General features: G+C 37.5%; 1 protein-coding gene across 5 annotated transcripts; it reads right to left on the bottom strand.

The window, feature by feature from the left end:
* Nucleotides 1-3,255: 3,255 nt before the first annotated feature.
* On the bottom strand, nt 3,256-16,329 carry LOC311593976 (amine sulfotransferase-like). Of its 5 annotated transcripts, XM_084775400.1 has the most exons (8): nt 16,192-16,328; nt 15,492-15,609; nt 11,424-11,575; nt 9,240-9,448; nt 7,385-7,511; nt 6,250-6,344; nt 5,786-5,972; nt 3,256-4,066 (listed from the first exon to the last, which is right to left on the bottom strand). In XM_084775400.1, the coding sequence occupies exons 3-8, from the start codon at nt 11,563-11,565 to the stop codon at nt 3,945-3,947; spliced, it is 882 nt and encodes a 293-aa protein (XP_084631526.1). In that variant the 5' UTR covers nt 11,566-11,575; nt 15,492-15,609; nt 16,192-16,328; the 3' UTR covers nt 3,256-3,944. The 5 variants fall into 5 exon arrangements, with proteins under 5 accessions (XP_084631526.1, XP_084631528.1, XP_084631525.1 ...); XM_084775402.1 differs by lacking the exon at nt 15,492-15,609 and having other exon boundaries at nt 7,385-7,451; nt 16,192-16,329; XM_084775399.1 differs by lacking the exon at nt 15,492-15,609 and having other exon boundaries at nt 16,192-16,327.
* Nucleotides 16,330-17,462: the final 1,133 nt, after the last annotated feature.

Raw genomic sequence — 17,462 nt, 5'->3', positions numbered from 1 at the left:
AATGGTATATACTCACTTATATCCGCATAGTAGCCCAATGGGCATGTCCCACGAAAGCCTTCACTTACCAGGAAACTGCAACAGAGGAAAGGACATTCTAGTGGGACTCTAGATGAGAGAATCATGGGAGAAAGGCAAAGTAGAAGGACCCAGAGGGTCCTAGAAGCCTACAAGTAGAACATTATGATAGGCAGATTTGGGCACAGGGGTCCCTCTCAAACTAAGGCACCAGCCAAGGACAATTCAGGTGGTAAACCTTAAGCCCCTACCCAGATCTAGCCAATGGACAGAACACTCTCCACAGTAGAGTGGAGAGTGGGATATTACTTTCTCACATACTCTGGTGCCTCACCTTTGACCATGTCCCCTGGACGGGGAGACCTGGTGGCAATCAGAGGAAGGACAGCAGGTTACCAAGAAGAGACTTGATACCCTATGATCATATAGAGGGGGAGGTAATCCCCCTCAGGAACAGTCATAGGGGAGGGGAATAAGGGGAAATTGGGAGGGAGGGAAGAATGGGAGGATACAAGGGATGGGATAACCATTGAGATGTAACAAGAATAAATTAATAAAGAAGAAAAAAACTAAATATAAACTAAACTATATATATAATATATATAAAAAAACTAAATAAAAATAAAAATAAGACCATATTTTATATGGGTATGCTGAATTGTAGCTTGATAGAAGAGACACCTGCTGTTATCTTCTACTTTAGTCATCACTGAACTAAGCTCATAGCACACATGGCACAGAAGAGAGAGAGAGAGAGAGAGAGAGAGAGAGAGAGAGAGAGAGAGAGAGAGAGAGAGAGAGAGAGAGAGAGAGAGAGTTCGTCATGACTCCTACAGTGGTGTCTGTATGACAAATGCTCCTGCATAACCCAAAGTGATGCCCCTGCCCAGGGAGAGCCTCCTAGAATGGGTCTGATGTTCCTGCCAGGAGTAATTGATTGCAGCCTTATTTTTTCTCATTCTGATAGCATATTCTGTCTTTATTCTTTCTCCTAACCTTATCCCATACCTGGACCCTTCAAACATGATGACGTTTCAATAAAATGCTCTAACATGGGACTGCTGCCAGTGACTGTTCAAAGCAAGAGTTCACTGCCAAGGTCTACTGGTCTTCACCACTTATTAAAAGAAACATGGCTATGAATTATTCATTAGTTAATAGTTTATACTATGGCTTACAAAGAAAGTAAGTGTTTCAGAAAGCTCCAAATAGTGTCACTCAGATACTAGAAAGGAGAACTAAGAAAAAAAAAACTGTCTTGGTTCCTGAATTCCAGCACAGGTGCTGAGCAAAAAATGAGAGAACACTGACCCTTGACAAAGAGAACAAACGGATACCAAGGCAATAACTTAAGAATGATGACACCTTTACTTAGCATTCTGTACCCCGTATTGTTTCATTCAAATCAATAACTCAAAAAGACAATAATATTTCTTTGTACTGTGTATGCCTGAGTGCTTTATTGACTCTTGACTCTACTCCATGAGAAACATGGTCACAAAACACTCCTGTTTCAAAAATGTGTATAAATATCTAGACTGCTTGCCTGCAAAATATAATCAGATTTAAACTACCTCTGGGTTTGGCTCTGTTTGTTACCACCAAATCCTTGCCCACCAACGCTTCAAGAACTCCTATTCCCAAGGACTTTTACCCAACTGAGATGGTCCATGGCAAGAGAGAATGCTAAACACTGCAAACTTCACAACAGAACTACCTCAGAAGGTTTTTGGACAGGATGTATCCCTGTATCCCTGGCTGCCCTCTTTCTCTGCCTCTGCCACTGAATCTGCCTCTGCCTCTGCCTCTGCCAGGACTGAAGGCTGCACCATCACACAGGCCTCCTATGTTCTTCAAGTGGCAGATAAGGGGGGAAATGAAGTCTCCCAACAGCATAAAATATTTGAATATTCTATGTTAGAATATTTGAGAAAATCAACTAGAAAAAGACAGTGACTCTTGGTGTTTACACTGACAATGATAAGTTGGCTGTGTCATGATTAGCAACTGAACGCAGCACAGCAGGGCTCTATGTTGAGTAGTTAAGTAAAATTTATTGGAAAAAATGAAAAATTTCTTCGTAACATGATGTAGTCTATAAAAGAAAAGCTTTACATCCAAGGCAGCAGAACATCACCTGCAAATATAGGTATTTGCCATCACATACATGAATTAATAATGGTTTTTAAAGGCGCTATTATTTCTTTAATATTCCCTGAGCTTGCTTCTTTTATTTTGTGAATTAAAGCTGTTATTTCCACTCCTACTATATGTGCTTCTAATTTGTCCTGTTTTCTTTAGCTTCATTAATTTCTTTTCTCTTTCTTTCTTTCTTTCTTTCTTTCTTTCTTTCTTTCTTTCTTTCTTTCAGAAGAGTCAAAGAACTCCTTCACTCAATGACACTCCCATACAGTCTTTAACACCTACCTATGTCCCCTTCAAACCTATTCATCTCCTTCTTTCTCCTCTTCCCTAGTCCTCTCCAGCATCACATTCCCTTGGATTTTGCCCTCCCCCCAAACCTTCATCACACGTGTGCATGGAACACGGCGATGTCTAGATTCAACAAGGTGAAGCTAAGGGAAAAAACACCAACACTACCTAGAGTTAAGAAGAAGTATTACTATGGTTGGTTATAACAACAACTTCCCATAAATCAAAGTATCTGAGTAGGGAGCCTCCCTGAATAAGGATCCTGCCTTGGCTGTTTGGAAAGACGCTCCCCAATTGTGTCAGTGTTCTGTAGTAATTTAGGTAAGGAATGGTATGGCTAAAGGAAGGTAGTTCCTCCACTTGTACATTTGGCCTTCCTTCTTGTCACCCAGGTAATTTGCTGACTTGCTGCTGCTGCTGCTGCTGTTACTGTCCCTGATATCAGAATCAGGGTTTCCAAGATTTTATTGACGAATAGGGAGCCACAACTCTCCATGACCTTCCAGCTTTCTACTACCAGATCAGTGCAGCTTAGCCACCCAGGCTGGTGGACTGGGAAACGCAGGGTTATAGCCACACATGCTTGCATGCTGAGACAGCAATTGTGGGACTACCCTCAATGCTCATGTACCCATAGCGAGGACCTAGCTCCTCGGTTCTCAGGTTTTATCAGCTGAGATTCTGTTAATGTTACTATATTAAAACTTACAATAAATACACACACACACACACACACACACACACACACACACACACACACACACATACACTTAATCCATGAGGAAATGCTCGGAGGCATTTAAGTGAGTTCCAGATACTTTATTGATCATTATTTTAAAATGTAGTTCACAGTATCAATAACATTGTAATTATGAGTAAAAGAAAATCTTAAGTCCACTATTCACAAATGTTGAAAATAGTAATAGCAATTCATTGTGGAATAATACAAAAATAATTCAACAAAAATTCACCAACAAAAATTTATCCTTTTTAAGTGGATGAGTCCATCTTTCCTCTTCTATACCTGTTATCTTAATTGTCAGTTCTAGTTGTCTTCAATGCTTGACTACAGTTTTTGAAATTAAAAATTTTAATATTCCTCACACATTCTTGACTGAGCAAACATTAAAGTTTTATTGTATGAATAGGAAGATGGTTAATGTTTTTTATCCAAAACTTAATTGTAGATGATGAAGATAAAACGTGTACTGCAAAATACTATTTGCAGTATTTTCTCCACCAAAAAGGATCATGATTTATGTCATTAGTGCATAGTGCCCATGCTAAGTCAGAATCAAACTAATTTAATGTTATGATTTGAAATAGCTTATTAGTCTCATTGTGTTTAATTAATGCATAGTTTACTCATTTTGTACCTTTATATAGCTTGATATGTAATGATTAAAATATAGTAACGTATCACTATTGTGATTACAGTATGGCTTCTGATGAATGGATTTTTATGTTTATTTTTGCAAATATTAGATAGAATTCTAGTCTTCATTTATATCCCAGATAAACTTCAAGGGAAAATTTTTCATGTTCCTCTTGAATATCATGTCAAATCTTTCACTCTGCTCCACAGTCAAATAATGCTTCCAGTCTCCGATGGTACCTAATGTGATAAGCACAGGGACAGCACAGTGTAAGTTAGTGGACCTACCAAAGCAACGGTCACTCTAATCAAGTTCAGTATCTTCTGCCACCCATGCAAAATAACTGAGTTTTCTGCTGAATTTGGTACCTTACTCTACTTTAAAGAAGGATGAGCACTGAAAGAAATGTATGCAATACCATAATTAACACACTAACACATCAAAATCAGAGAGGGCACCATAGTTGCTACTACAGTGATTCTATAGAATAAATTTTTGGAATCAACTTCACCAACCCTTTAAAATGGAAACAATAGCATGATATTTCCTGCTATCACATGTGATTGCACAGACAGCATTCCTTACATTTGCAATGGACAGAAAACACATATTGGTATGAGAATTGATGAGCAGTGGTCTAGATAGAGAATAAGAAGTAAAGGGAAGTTAAATGGGAGAAGAGAAAAAAAGCATATTCTCATACATTACCAAAATCTAGAGAAATTGCAATAATACACTTAAAAATTATGTACAAAGAGAGTGTCCATCCCCATAAAGTTAAGTAATGAATTACTTAAAGTAATCAAAATACATGTCTAGTTATGCTACAAAATGCTGCATGAAATCATTTACTGAATTAAAAACCTGAGTTTGGAGAATAAAGACTTAGGGGGAATCATTCTTTCTTAACAACTTCTGACACATAGTAAGGACATAGTGACTGGATATGGTTGATCTTACTTGTATTCTCAAGACTTGGGAGGGAGAGGCAGGACTAAGTGGAAGGGCATCCTCAGTTACATAAAGCAAGTTCAAACCCAACCTGAGTCTCTTGAATAAGACCATGTCTTAAAAATGGAAATCAAACATAGAATGTCGATATATAATTTTATTTCAGTTGATAGGGTTAATAAACCTCTATAATTATTGTGTGAAGTTATGTGAATTTTATGTAGTTATAAAGAAATAATAACACCTAAAGAAAGAGCAATTTAGCCTCCTGAATTTCAAATATACAGTTTATACAGTATGGGTTTTAAAAAGATAACGTAAAGAAAAACAATAAAACTGTGAAAATTGCTTCAAGTCTAATCCCAACATTTCCCAGCAAGAGGTAGGAGGAAACCAAGGTCGAGGCCAGCCTGAGCTTCATAGTGTCTGTGATGCCAGCCTGGACCAAGTAGGATGACTTTCTTTCAAAATAAAATAAAATAGCATAATTTACAATTGCCTCTTCTAAAATATCCATTGCCTAGTTTGATACTACCAATATACTATAAAATAGTTGAGTCATATGAACTATACAGAAGGAAATCCATACTTATTAAATAACTAAAGCTATATTTAGTTACTAAAATAGTATTAAATTTTAGGTGAAACTCTTAGTTTTTTTTTTCTCCACTATTTTTTATGTTTTCTGAGTCCCCAGTGTCTTTAGCTCCTGGAGAAACAAAATGGATTTCCAGTGTTATTGCTCTGAGGACACAGATTCTATAGACTCTCAGTAATCTGTCGAGAGATTCTCAGTACTCTGTCTAGAGACTCACAGTAATCTGTCTAGAGACTCTCAGTAATCTGTCTAGAGACTCTCAGTAATCTTTCTAGAGACTCTCAGTAATCTGTCTAGAGACTCTCAGTAATCTGTCTAGAGACTCTCAGTAATCTTTCTAGAGACATTCAGTAATCGGACTGTCTAGAGACTCTCGGTACTCTGATTATAAAAGACCATTGAGTCTAACCTTTGCGCATGAAAGTGCCTCCATTTTCATTCCTCTGATGGGAATAATTCATAAGCTGTTCGTAATTTGCTCGTGGGTCAGATTTCATGCTCTGAAATGTAGCTTGTCTCACAACAGTATCCAGAACTTCCTCACTCAGTTCTTTCTCCAGAAAATTGCAGATTTTAAGCACTGAGCTTCTGAGGTCCTGAAATAGTCATGGATTGGGAAATTACTGACATTGTAATAGAAGTACGCACTATTGCCAACCATGAGACATGATAGTCCTGATTGACACAGGTGAGTACTCCGAAGGAATCAGTAGAGACACATTCAGAGAGAAAGATCCCCAAGGCATTCAAGTTAGTAAGGGAGGGGTTGAAAGCCAGAAACCCGCTCCCACAAAATGCACAAGGGGCAATGAGGAATGAGGGGACCTGGGAGTGTGTAGTTTAAATTCAGAGATGGGAACATTCATGTCTTACCTTCTTCATTTCTTCATAGCTCAGGAACATTATATTGAAGTCATGTCTGTGTTCATACCAGCCTCTAATGTGATCAAACCAACGGCTTCCAATAACTAAAGGAAAAATTCCTCAGTGACAAGTCAATGCATCATACTACTGAGAAGCAAAGTCAAGTCTTTCTTTTCTGGTTCACACTATTCAGAAATGAAACTGAAGCCTCTACTATTGAATCATCACATGATTATTCCAGAAGAGTTGTTTTTTAACCAACTACACAAGGCTCAGACCAACTTACCTGTTTAGGGACCCAGAATGCAGACACTGAGAAAGTCAAGGATCAGGAGCTGGAGACACCACTCAGTGACTAAGGAGCTGGCTGCTCTTGCACAGGACCTGAGTGTTGTTCTCTGCACTCACATGCTGGCTCACAAACCAGCTATAACTCCAATTCCAGGGAATCTGATGCCCTCTTCTGACCACTGAATCCCCTGAACACGTGTGTGCACAGACATACATGCAGGCAAAATACTCATCAGATAAATCAATCTCAAACCCTTTCAATAAAGATGTCCAAGAGTCTGACTTTAAAGATTCCTTTAAGGGAACTTCTTATTTCTCCTCTACCTGAAGGCATATGTCTCCATTTCTCCTAGTCTATAAGATCTCTGGGCAGCAGTATTTCCTTGCCACAGTGAGACAAAACTTGAATATAACAATAGAAATGTGTGAGATTCTGATTCCACGCTCCATATGGCTTTTTCATTCATCAATTCTCCTCAATAATGGCATGGAAAATTCATCAATTTCCTTACAAATATGTGCCATGCGAGCTCAACTTCACTCTCAACTTTAGCTTTATGACACTTCCTATGCCATTATCTAGGGAAACAATGGATAAAGTATTTTTAAATATATTATGGTCTTGACAAAATACCTTAATAATACAGTGTTGCAAATTTGACAACCTTCGTATGGTCCTAACACTGGCAGAAAAACTGTTGGTTTTGTTTTTCAGGTTACATTGTTTGAAAATCATAGCTCTTTATAATCTTTGCACTGTCCCCTCCATCTCTTGGTTATGTCTTCCCTAAATTTAGACGGTTTAAATATCATGTGTACTTTGTAAACAAGTGAGAGGGATAAACGTTGTTACCTTTTCCATCCAGAAAATTGTCCAGATAACGTTCTATGGTATATGTAGCTTCTATGATACTTATCAACTTTGAAAAATGAAAAAAGGAGATCACAATGTCTTTGGGATTTCTGTAAAGATAAACAATCTGTAGGAAAAACCACCACGTTTCATTAGAAATTCATAGTTATGCTGAAAAGACCAGAACTGTTACAATAGTTCATTATACATATTTCTCTAAGATAATATTTATGAAAATGTAGTTAGTTATCAACTTATTTTTCTGCTATAAACAGTCAATGAACATTTTCATTTACATGGAGTTTCACACATGCACAAAAGCACAGGTCAACTTTCTAGAAATTATATTATTTGTAATGTTGAGTGGGTGTTGATGGAGAAGGGATCTGGAAGGACTTGGGGTAAGGAAAGCATACTGTTAAAATATATTTAATTAAAATTGTTTTAATAATGAAGATATAATAAAAATAGGAAAAATACATTTTTGCTATAAAAAGCCTGTGTTTGATGATACTAAAGTTGAGAACGATATTAATAAAATTAAACCGCGAGGTTATAACCCATAGAAAAGGCCACAATACTAAATACGTTAGAATAGAGAAGTGACAGGATTCAAATCAGTAGGAAAATTAATCCAAAGTTATTTTTTTCTCTTTTTTTTCTTTATTAATTTATTCTTGTTACATCTCAATGGTTATCCCATCCCTTGTATCCTCCCATTCTTCCCTACCTCCCATTTTCCCCTCATTCCTCTCCTCTATGAGTTAAACTAATGAAAAACAAGACTAGTTTTATAGACCTTTCACAGAATCATGGCTGATCATGGTTAGTAAATAACAAACATGTTTAGTCTTGTTTGTCGGGGGTTGGTCTTTATTTTTTATGGTTTTTTTTCCCTGTTTTGTTTTGCTTTGTTTTCAAGACAGCGTTTCTCTATGTCGCCTTGGCTGTCCTGGATTACTTCTGTAGACCAGGCTGGCTTGCAAGTCACAGAGGTCTGCCTGCCTCTGCCATCCAAGTATTGGGATGAAAGGTGCTATGCATTTTAAATGACAATTACTGAACCACAAGATCTGGTCCCTGCTCAGATAAGGACATTCTTGGCTATACCTGCCCTTGTTGTGTAAACCTTGCTCCACCTAATTTAAAGTAGATTGGTTCATAAAATATGCTGAAGCATGGGTTTTGGCAGAAAAGAAGGGGTGGAGTTTTGTCTTTATGAGGGTGGAGGTTCCCAAAGATGGCACAGAAGGAGGTAAAGGAGAAGAGAATGGTTGGATTCCAGAGAAGACACTCATGTGACTACCTGGAACATTGGATGGGAAGAAACTCAACTGATAGTGTGATAACAGAGTAATTATTATATTCACTTCTATACCTAATTCTGAATGAATCATAGTCTCAGTGTGTGGTTATTTGTGGAAATTATTGATTAATGAATAAATATAAGACTGAATATTAATTACTAGTAGCCACCAACATCGTTATTGAGTTCAGAAATGCAAATGAAGACCATTGTGCCACACAATCCAATAACTGCCACATTGACAACATTTAAGTCTGCCATGTCAAGTTACGGGAGGAAAAATAAGTATTCATACTTTTTCTGGTTTCAGAATAACTGATTATCCCCACTTTTCAGGACTTCAGTGCCACTTCTGTAAGTAGAATACTCTCACACTTGGGTTCTGTAGTACAATTCATAGGTGTAGACTCTCAGAAAGCTGGTGGAAGAATGCAGGTACTAACTAAAATATGTTTGCATGTAATATCATAGCACAAACACTGAAGTAATAATATTATTCACAGAGCAAAGCATTTTGTCTCTATAGGAAGCCAAAGCTCTATGACGTACTTTAGCCTTCTTGTTCTTTAGACCTTTTGGTACTAAGTAATATGGAAGGTGGGAAGAGAAGATGCGAGGTGATGGCATTTTCACATAGTCTAATTTAGAATTTTTGTACTCAAAGAATGGTGCTCTTTCAATTGTTAGGGTATTTTCAGTGCAGTTCCGGTGACCCTCAAAGTAAATGGAGCTGAGGATCTGCTGAGCCCAGGTGGTACCTGTAAAAATATATACAACAATTCTGATGTAGGTTTGAGCAATTAGTATCTGTGGTAATACATTCTATCTTAAAGCAGTTGGTGCTTTTAAAAAATATTCCCTGTGTGCTAATGAGCAAGTGTTGTTTTTATTTGATTTTATCTCTACTTGGGTGTATGAATAGAAATGAAATTCTCTGAGTTCCTTTTTTGATTTTAGAGTTCTTTTATTCTGATTTCATTGTAATGATCATTTAAATTATTAATATAGCTTCTCTGTACTCTAAGTGCCATGGGAAATTTTTAAAATTCTAATTGACAGACACTATTTGTAGATGTTAATGGGTACGGCTATATTATAACCCACATGCAGACATTGTGCTAAAACTCACATCGGAGTTAGTAGCATTACATTTTTACTACCTTTTTGGTTTATTTGTTTGGATTCTTATTGCTCAGTTTTTCTTGACTTGGTGTGTGTGTGTACGTGGGTGTGTTGTCTTTGCTTGTGTATGTGTGTGTGTGTGTGTGTGTGTGTGTGTGTGTGTGTTATGCATAGTGTGTCAGAGAATTTATACATTCCCATATGTTAGTGCGTGCATGTGTGTGAGTACAATGGCTTTCAGACTTGTTTGGGATAAGGTGTTTGGTTGTTTTTGAGTCTGCATTCCAAATGGCTAGTGACATTCTGGGAATCATGTCTCTGCCTAGGATCTCACCATAGGAAGCACACAATTAGAGAAACACATAACCACATCTGGCCTACAGGTGTTTAAGTGACTCCCACTCAGGACTTTATGCTTGCAAGGCCAAGACATTCATTCACTATGCTCAGTGGGCGATCCTCTGAGCTTTCAAGACTTCTATGGCAAAACATTGTACAATTCCACAGTCTGTAGGATTCAGGAACATCCAAATATGAACTAATTTTTTAATTATGCAAAATTTTAAGATTTTATCTTATTTGAAAATCTTTTTTTTTTTCACCTCATTTTCTTTCTTTTCTTTTTTTTTTTTTTCTTTTTTTTTTTATTATTAATTTATTCTTGTTACATCTCAATGGTTATCCCGTCCCTTGTATCCTCCCATTCTTCCCTCCCTCCCATTTTCCCCTTATTCCCCTCCCCTATGACAGTTCCTGAGGGGGATTACCCAGATCTAGACAATGGACAGAACACTCTCCACAGTAAAGTGGAGAGTGGGATATTATGTTCTCACACACTCTGGTACCACACCTCTGACCATGTCCCCTGGATGGGGAGACCTGATGGCACTCAGAGGAAGGACAGCAGGTTACCAAGAAGAGACTTGATACCCTATGATTATTTGAAAATCTTACAAATTACAATGTACAGATTAATAGTTTTATAGAATTAATAAATTTAAGGAATCACCTTCAACTACATTAAAAACAAGAACAAAGACATCCAAGTGTGGCCCCTGCTAACTCAGAAGTAACCTTCATATTAGATTTTTCCACTCTGCAGCATGACACCACCTCTGCACCATTAGTATGTACCTCTGGATTTCAATCCACAAGAAAATGTGTGTGTGTGTGTGTTTGTGTGTGTGTGTGTGTGTGTGTGTGTGTGTGTATGTATGTGTGAAGTGGACCGTAGTTCCTGTGGAAATCTTTTAAAGTAAATGATATATGGTAGAAAATTCATCCCAAATCATGATGCATTTGGATTAGGAAGAAACTATTTCATACTGTCATTCTTGTCTACCACATTGACAGGTCAGTGCTGACCTAGTGTCTGCTCCTGGCTCTATATTGCACATCTCATTCCCATAACACTTCTCCTCACCATCAGCCTGCATAGTACATGCACAGATGGTGGCCTTCTCTCCTACAGATTGTGGTTTCAGTTACATTTTGTCTGGTCATTGATTGTTATGCAAAAGAGGGTTTGTTGCTCTTGGTGAGTGGAGAGGAGCAAGTTGGACACATAACACTAAAGCAAAGGAGACATTAGTGACCACTCCTGGTGCTTACCAGATTTTGGATATGTGACAATGAAGACATCGTCATCTCTAATCTCAAAATCTTCCATCTTTTCTAACTTCTCAATGTCCACATAGGACTTCAAAAAATTATATCCTTTAAAGTTAAGCAAATATCCATTCATATTATCCATAATTATTCACCTGGAAGTAAAAGCATAGAAATTATTCTGTGTATCAATTATCATACAATAGTGAATAAGAATAGCTGAGAGGTCAATATGTGCCAAGAACCATTTAACTATCATAAGTGTATAAATATCTACTCCGTAAAAACAAAATACATAGGTTGTATAAGCTAAACTTCACAAAATATTATGATGCTGTATTTTTGAAATTGCCTTGTTAAATATGAAGAAATACAGAGTAAAATGTTAAGTATATTTTCCTGTAAGTGCATGTGGGATGGATTTCCACAGTTCTAAACACATAGATGAGAAAATAGGGCTACAAGATGTCAACCAAATTTTTCAATGTTACCTAGCTAGCCACCCCAGACTTCATACCAAAATTTGGGAACGGAGTCTATGCATATAATATGGAAAATATTGTACTTGTATTACCTCATGCATTCATTTTTTTCAAAAATAAGAAACCCTTTGAGGTGTGCACTTTGTATATGGTACAGAGTTTGCATAACCTGCTCTCACTGAATGAAGCTTCTGATACTCAACTACTGTGTGGCTATTTGAAATTAGTAGCACCAGCATATAGGGCTCTGAAATGAGATTTGCTTAGAATTACAAGGTCTCCTATGACATTTGTCAAAATTTAAATTTCCAACCAAAGACTCTAACATCAGAATGGATTTTAAGTCTAAGTAATAAATGATCTAAAAATGTAAAGCAAACAATCTCAAGACATACCTGATCTTGTCAAAGTCTGATCAAGCCAAATCTCTCTGCTGGATCTGCCAGAGAATTCTCTACCTGAAGTTAAAGTGGTGAGAGAATACTCACAATTCCAATCTTATCTTAGCACTAGTGTGCTTCCATTCTGTTGTTTATTTAAAGAAAATTCTGTTCCCAAGAAATTCACTTAGATAAAATCTGAAAATATAGTGTTGACTAATTTGCCTGTCAACAGACAAGGTTTAATTTGGTGTGTGGATGATTTGAGTGAGACAAGCACTCTCCATGTAGTCTAGGATATCCTACAACTACAGTCCCGGGTAACTTCAATGTGCATTGATGCTCTTGCCTGTACTGGGATTACAATCATGTACAACATGTCTGACCTATGTCTTTACAGATATCTATCAGGTAAACAACCAGTTACATTAGATTCTGCTGGTAGACACTCTGTGGGGTGTAGACCACAATCAAAGATGGCTAACGAGTCCCACATACATTGCAGGTTCCCTGCCAGGCAGGTCGAGTTAAAGCACCCTGACTGTTGAGTGCTGGAGATAGAAAGGCTGGGCTGAGGAAACACATACAAACCCACACATGCACACACACACACACACACATACACACACACACACACACACCGCACACACACACTTATTTCAGTAGAGGTAGGTGTCATTGGTATTGAAAAAGAAAATCTCAATTTATCCTTTGAAGTGTGCTAAAAATTGCTGAGGTCATAAAACTCATCAAAGGAGTATCTGTTCATAGAGAATATTGCTGAAAGCAAAGAGGAAATAGAAGTGAGTCACTGTTTCTTCTCACCTCTCACCTATCATCCACAATAACTACCACACACTCTCTAAACAGCCCAGCCATTATGTATTCCATCTTGACTCTCTGGTTAGGAGTATCAAAACACGTTTGTAAGCACACTGAAGGAAAATTTCTCTTGTTATTTATTGTGTTCTGTTTCACACCTAGGCTGCATTTTATAAGATTGAGAAGGAGAAGAGGAGGCAGAAATAAAGCAGAATAGGGAAAAAAGGAAAAGACACAGAGAGAAAAGATTGAGGAAGAGGAAGAATAAAAGGGAGTAGGATAAGGACAGAGAGGAGGGAGAAATTCATTCTCTAAAACAAGGGTAATAAGAAGCAATGAGGAACATTCATTTTACAAATGGACATCAGAGGATTTTAGTGATGGAAGGAAACCTGGTTGTTTATAGAGAAAGTAAATGTAAGCACCCTTCTTATGTTTTCACTGAAGCTCAAGAAAAACATTAAAACAACAACTTTACTGAGAGGAAAAAGTATTAAGACAAGGACTCCTTATGAATCCTTTGTTGGCCAGGAACTAACCAAATAGACCAGGCTCATGCCAAATTCAGAGAGATATACGTTCTTCTGCTTCCAGACTGCTGGAATTAGAGTCATGCACCACCATGCACAGACTGTGAAGATATAATTGTACACATATTCTGAAGAAGCAACAGAGAACCTTGATAATGCTTGAATCCAGCCTTTTTTAAAGATCAACAGATAAAGAAAAATCATTGCTGATGAAGCATTAAGACAAGCAGGAATCAATAGGTTGCTAGTCACTCAATACTCCCTTCCATGTATTTACTGGAAAACAGCAGGTGTTACATAAAATAAATTGAACTCAGCATGATAAAGTAAGATTTTGTTAGTTCTAGAAAAGTCTTATCACATGTTTTCCTTATGTGATTGAAAGAAATTACACATTAGGAGATTACAGTTAATCATTATAGAGAACCGGAGGACAAATTTCACTTTTACTTAACTATGAAAATTATTAGGCAAACTGAAAGGTGTTCGGGAGGGATTTGTTGTTTGTTTGTGTTTTACAACTATAGCTAGAGCTTGCTTAGGTAACTTCCAGCACATGATGGTCATAAAATACTTTTAAGAATATTTGAGAGGCTAGTTCCAATGATTTAGGGCTTTTTTACTCTTTTCTTCATCTTAATTCATGCTGGTCAGAGTTTTTGGTTTTGCTCTTGTTTGCTTTTTTGGTTTTTTCTTTGCTTTTTGGTTAATTGTTACTGTTTGTTTGTTGTTGGTTGGTTGGATGGTTGATTTATATTTTTGTCCAGTTGACAGAAGTTAAGCAATCTGAGAAGTGGAAATTGAAGAAGGGAGGATTTGTCAGTCTGGCATCTGTGGGTGTCAGTGGGGCAGTTTCTCAAGTAATGATAGAAGTAAGTAGCTGATTCCATTGTGGATAGTGTCACCTTAGGGTGGGTAGTACATGTTGTACAATAAAAAAATACACATTAACAAGTCATGTACTGAAAAGCCAAAAAGCTGCATTCCTTGATGGCCTCCACTTAATCATCAACATCCTTGTCCTTCCTCGAGTTTCAGTCATGACACTTTGTTTGATGATGAGCAGTGATATGTAAGAGCAAGTCAAATAAACCCTGTCCTCTTCAAGTTAATTTTGGTCATGGTGTCTCTTCACAATAACCCTAACTAAGATGCAGTGTATTAAGCCACTGGATACCAATAATATTTTGGACAAAAGAGGGATAACTGGTTAATGAAAGAATATAGAGTATAAGTCAATCTGTAGTAGGAGATGTGAAAAAAACAAACAAACAGAGATGTTAAGGTTGTTGCCAACACTGTAGTTCAAGAATATCTCTAGATTATACATTCTTAAGTGTTTGGGAATCCTGAAACAGAGCCAAGTTAAAAAAAACTATCAACTATTATTGTGTTTGATGGATAATACTATGTTTGACTTAGAATTATTCATATGGACCAATTGAGTAATAACAGAAAATTATAAATCTAAAGCTCAGGAAAACGATCTATAAATATCATAGGTATTAATTTGGATATTGTCACTGAGTATAACATAATGTAAACAAGAAGTATGTGTACCATGAGGAAGACTATAGAAGAAATATTGTTTTACTAAGGGGAAAGAAGAAGGAAGGGAAGAAAAAAGATGGAAATAGTAGGAAAGAGCAAGAACTGGAGAAAATTCCTTTGCGAGCATGGCATGCTATTTTGTCAAAGACCTATGAGCCCACCAGAGAAACAGACATAGGGAAATCAGACAGATAGAATGGAAGGAAACATGAGTATGTGGTGACTCCTCTACCAAGTGTGCCTTTCAAGAATGAGCTCTATTGTTAGTGGGATCTCTAAGATGGCCAAATGATGGAACAGACTAACCTGATATTACAATTAGAGCCAACTTCTTGTTATTAGTCTAAAATAAGTGGTCCTGAGGATTAAATTGTAGTCGGCCTCATTTTTTATGGTATCCAAATCTCAGGTCACAAAGACACATCTGCATAAGTGGAGAAATGTAAACACTAAGATATCAAAAGCATACACCAGAGAAAACCATTCTAGTTTATCAAATTGGGCTGTGTTCCTGCTCTAGAGGAGGTGGGGCATGAAGCCTATAAACAAGGCTAACTAAAATAAACTAAAGCAAATGATGCAACATCAAACTTTCTTCAGAACCTCAAACACTTTATACTCTGGGGTAAAAGTTCCACATGTAAAATTCTCATGATTTCAGGCTGTACACAAGCACAAGTACAAGCCACATGTAGCAAAATCATGTTTTTCCATAGAGCAGTATAAAGGATAGTTTAGATGTTTTATTGAATATTAATAGCAAGCAATAGTGAGTAGTCTGATGTAAATTTATGTCTCTTTCCTTGCCTTGGGGAAGCATAAAAACATGTTCCAAGAACATTTCTGAGTATTGAAAATTTAGTTCACGAGTCTTTTGTTTTCTTGGAGTATTCTCACAAGCCCTGGGAATTCTCCTCATGGGAGTCCATTGCTATGGACTGTGTTCCAACAGTGCTCTAGAACTAAATGTGGGAAGAGAGCAGGAAAAGGAGGATAAAGAACTCACCAGAATTGTTTGATGGGACCTGAGAGCAGATCTTCTAGCGTTTAATCAGAAAGATCCAGAGAGCATTAGGCTTCAGTGTGAAGATTTCCTGCTCATATCTCCAACTGCTGAGAAGGAATGTAGAAGCTAAAAAAAAGCTCTTAGTTACCCTTAAAGCCCTGGAGTACAAAGTCTCAGCCAAGAAGCCTCAGTTATGTGTCCTTAGGGTCACATTCCTTGGCTACAACCTAGAGGAAGGAGAGTGAATGATTGCCATGAGTGTATTTCAACCATCCTACAAATCCTTACCTTCACATTGACCTGGGGGCAGTTGACTATGGATGGCCATGGTTAAGGATATTTACTGATAGAATCAAGAACCTCTACACCAGCACCGAGGGTACACAGCCTTTGGGATGGACTGAGACTGAACCGAGGGCCTTCACGTCTTTGAAATGTGGCCTGATGTCTGACCTGGCCTTGGCCCAGCTGTACATTACTTGGCCATTTAACTTGTTCAGAACAAATCCAGAAGCACAGTCTTGGAGTCCTTATGAGAATGCTGGGACTCTAGAAAAGACTCATGGCATATCTAACCAATACACTTGCTCTGGTCAAGGCCAGCTGCTTACCATGAGTATGGCCCATGGTTCCCACTGCCCAGCTTGCCAAAAGGCTTGTGCAATCACTTGGACCCTAGGAAAGACCCAGGTCATGTCTGTCCAATACACTTGACCTGGTTATAGCCAGCTGGTTACCATGATTATGGGTCCTAGCCACCTGTGCTTGCCAGAAAAAAAATAAGCAGAGACGTTAGCTTTGTGGTACAAAATTCGTGACAGCTCCACACTCTGTTGAGAACCCCCTAGAGAGGAACTTATCTTCAGATGGCATCTTTTATCTCCAATGTCTCCTAGTTTTTAAATTATTTTTTGTACCTATACATTTATATTATTACACTATATATAATATATTACCTATGGCAAGAAGAACAGTGAAACAAGAAGGAATTATATAAATGTTTCATTCTTAGTGTTTTGACTATTTGTATTTGACAGCCTTGAAGAACACATGTTTCCTAACTTGGTGCATCTAAATTTCTGAATGTAAATCAATCTCCATCACATATTGTCATTATCAACTTAGAACACCTATCTAGACCTAAAAACATCTTAACCCCTGAACAACTAAGCTTCATTGTAAAACTAAGCTACCTGGACTTCAACTCCCTCACAGACTTGAGAAGGAGTAAACTTGATTACATGAGTGTGCCGCGAGTGCAGGTTAATAGC

The sequence above is a fragment of the Acomys minous genome, assembly GCF_964271855.1.
Source record: "Acomys minous genome assembly, chromosome: 3".
Taxonomy (NCBI): Eukaryota; Metazoa; Chordata; class Mammalia; order Rodentia; family Muridae; genus Acomys; species Acomys minous.
This window is presented reverse-complemented; position numbering and strand designations above follow the sequence as displayed.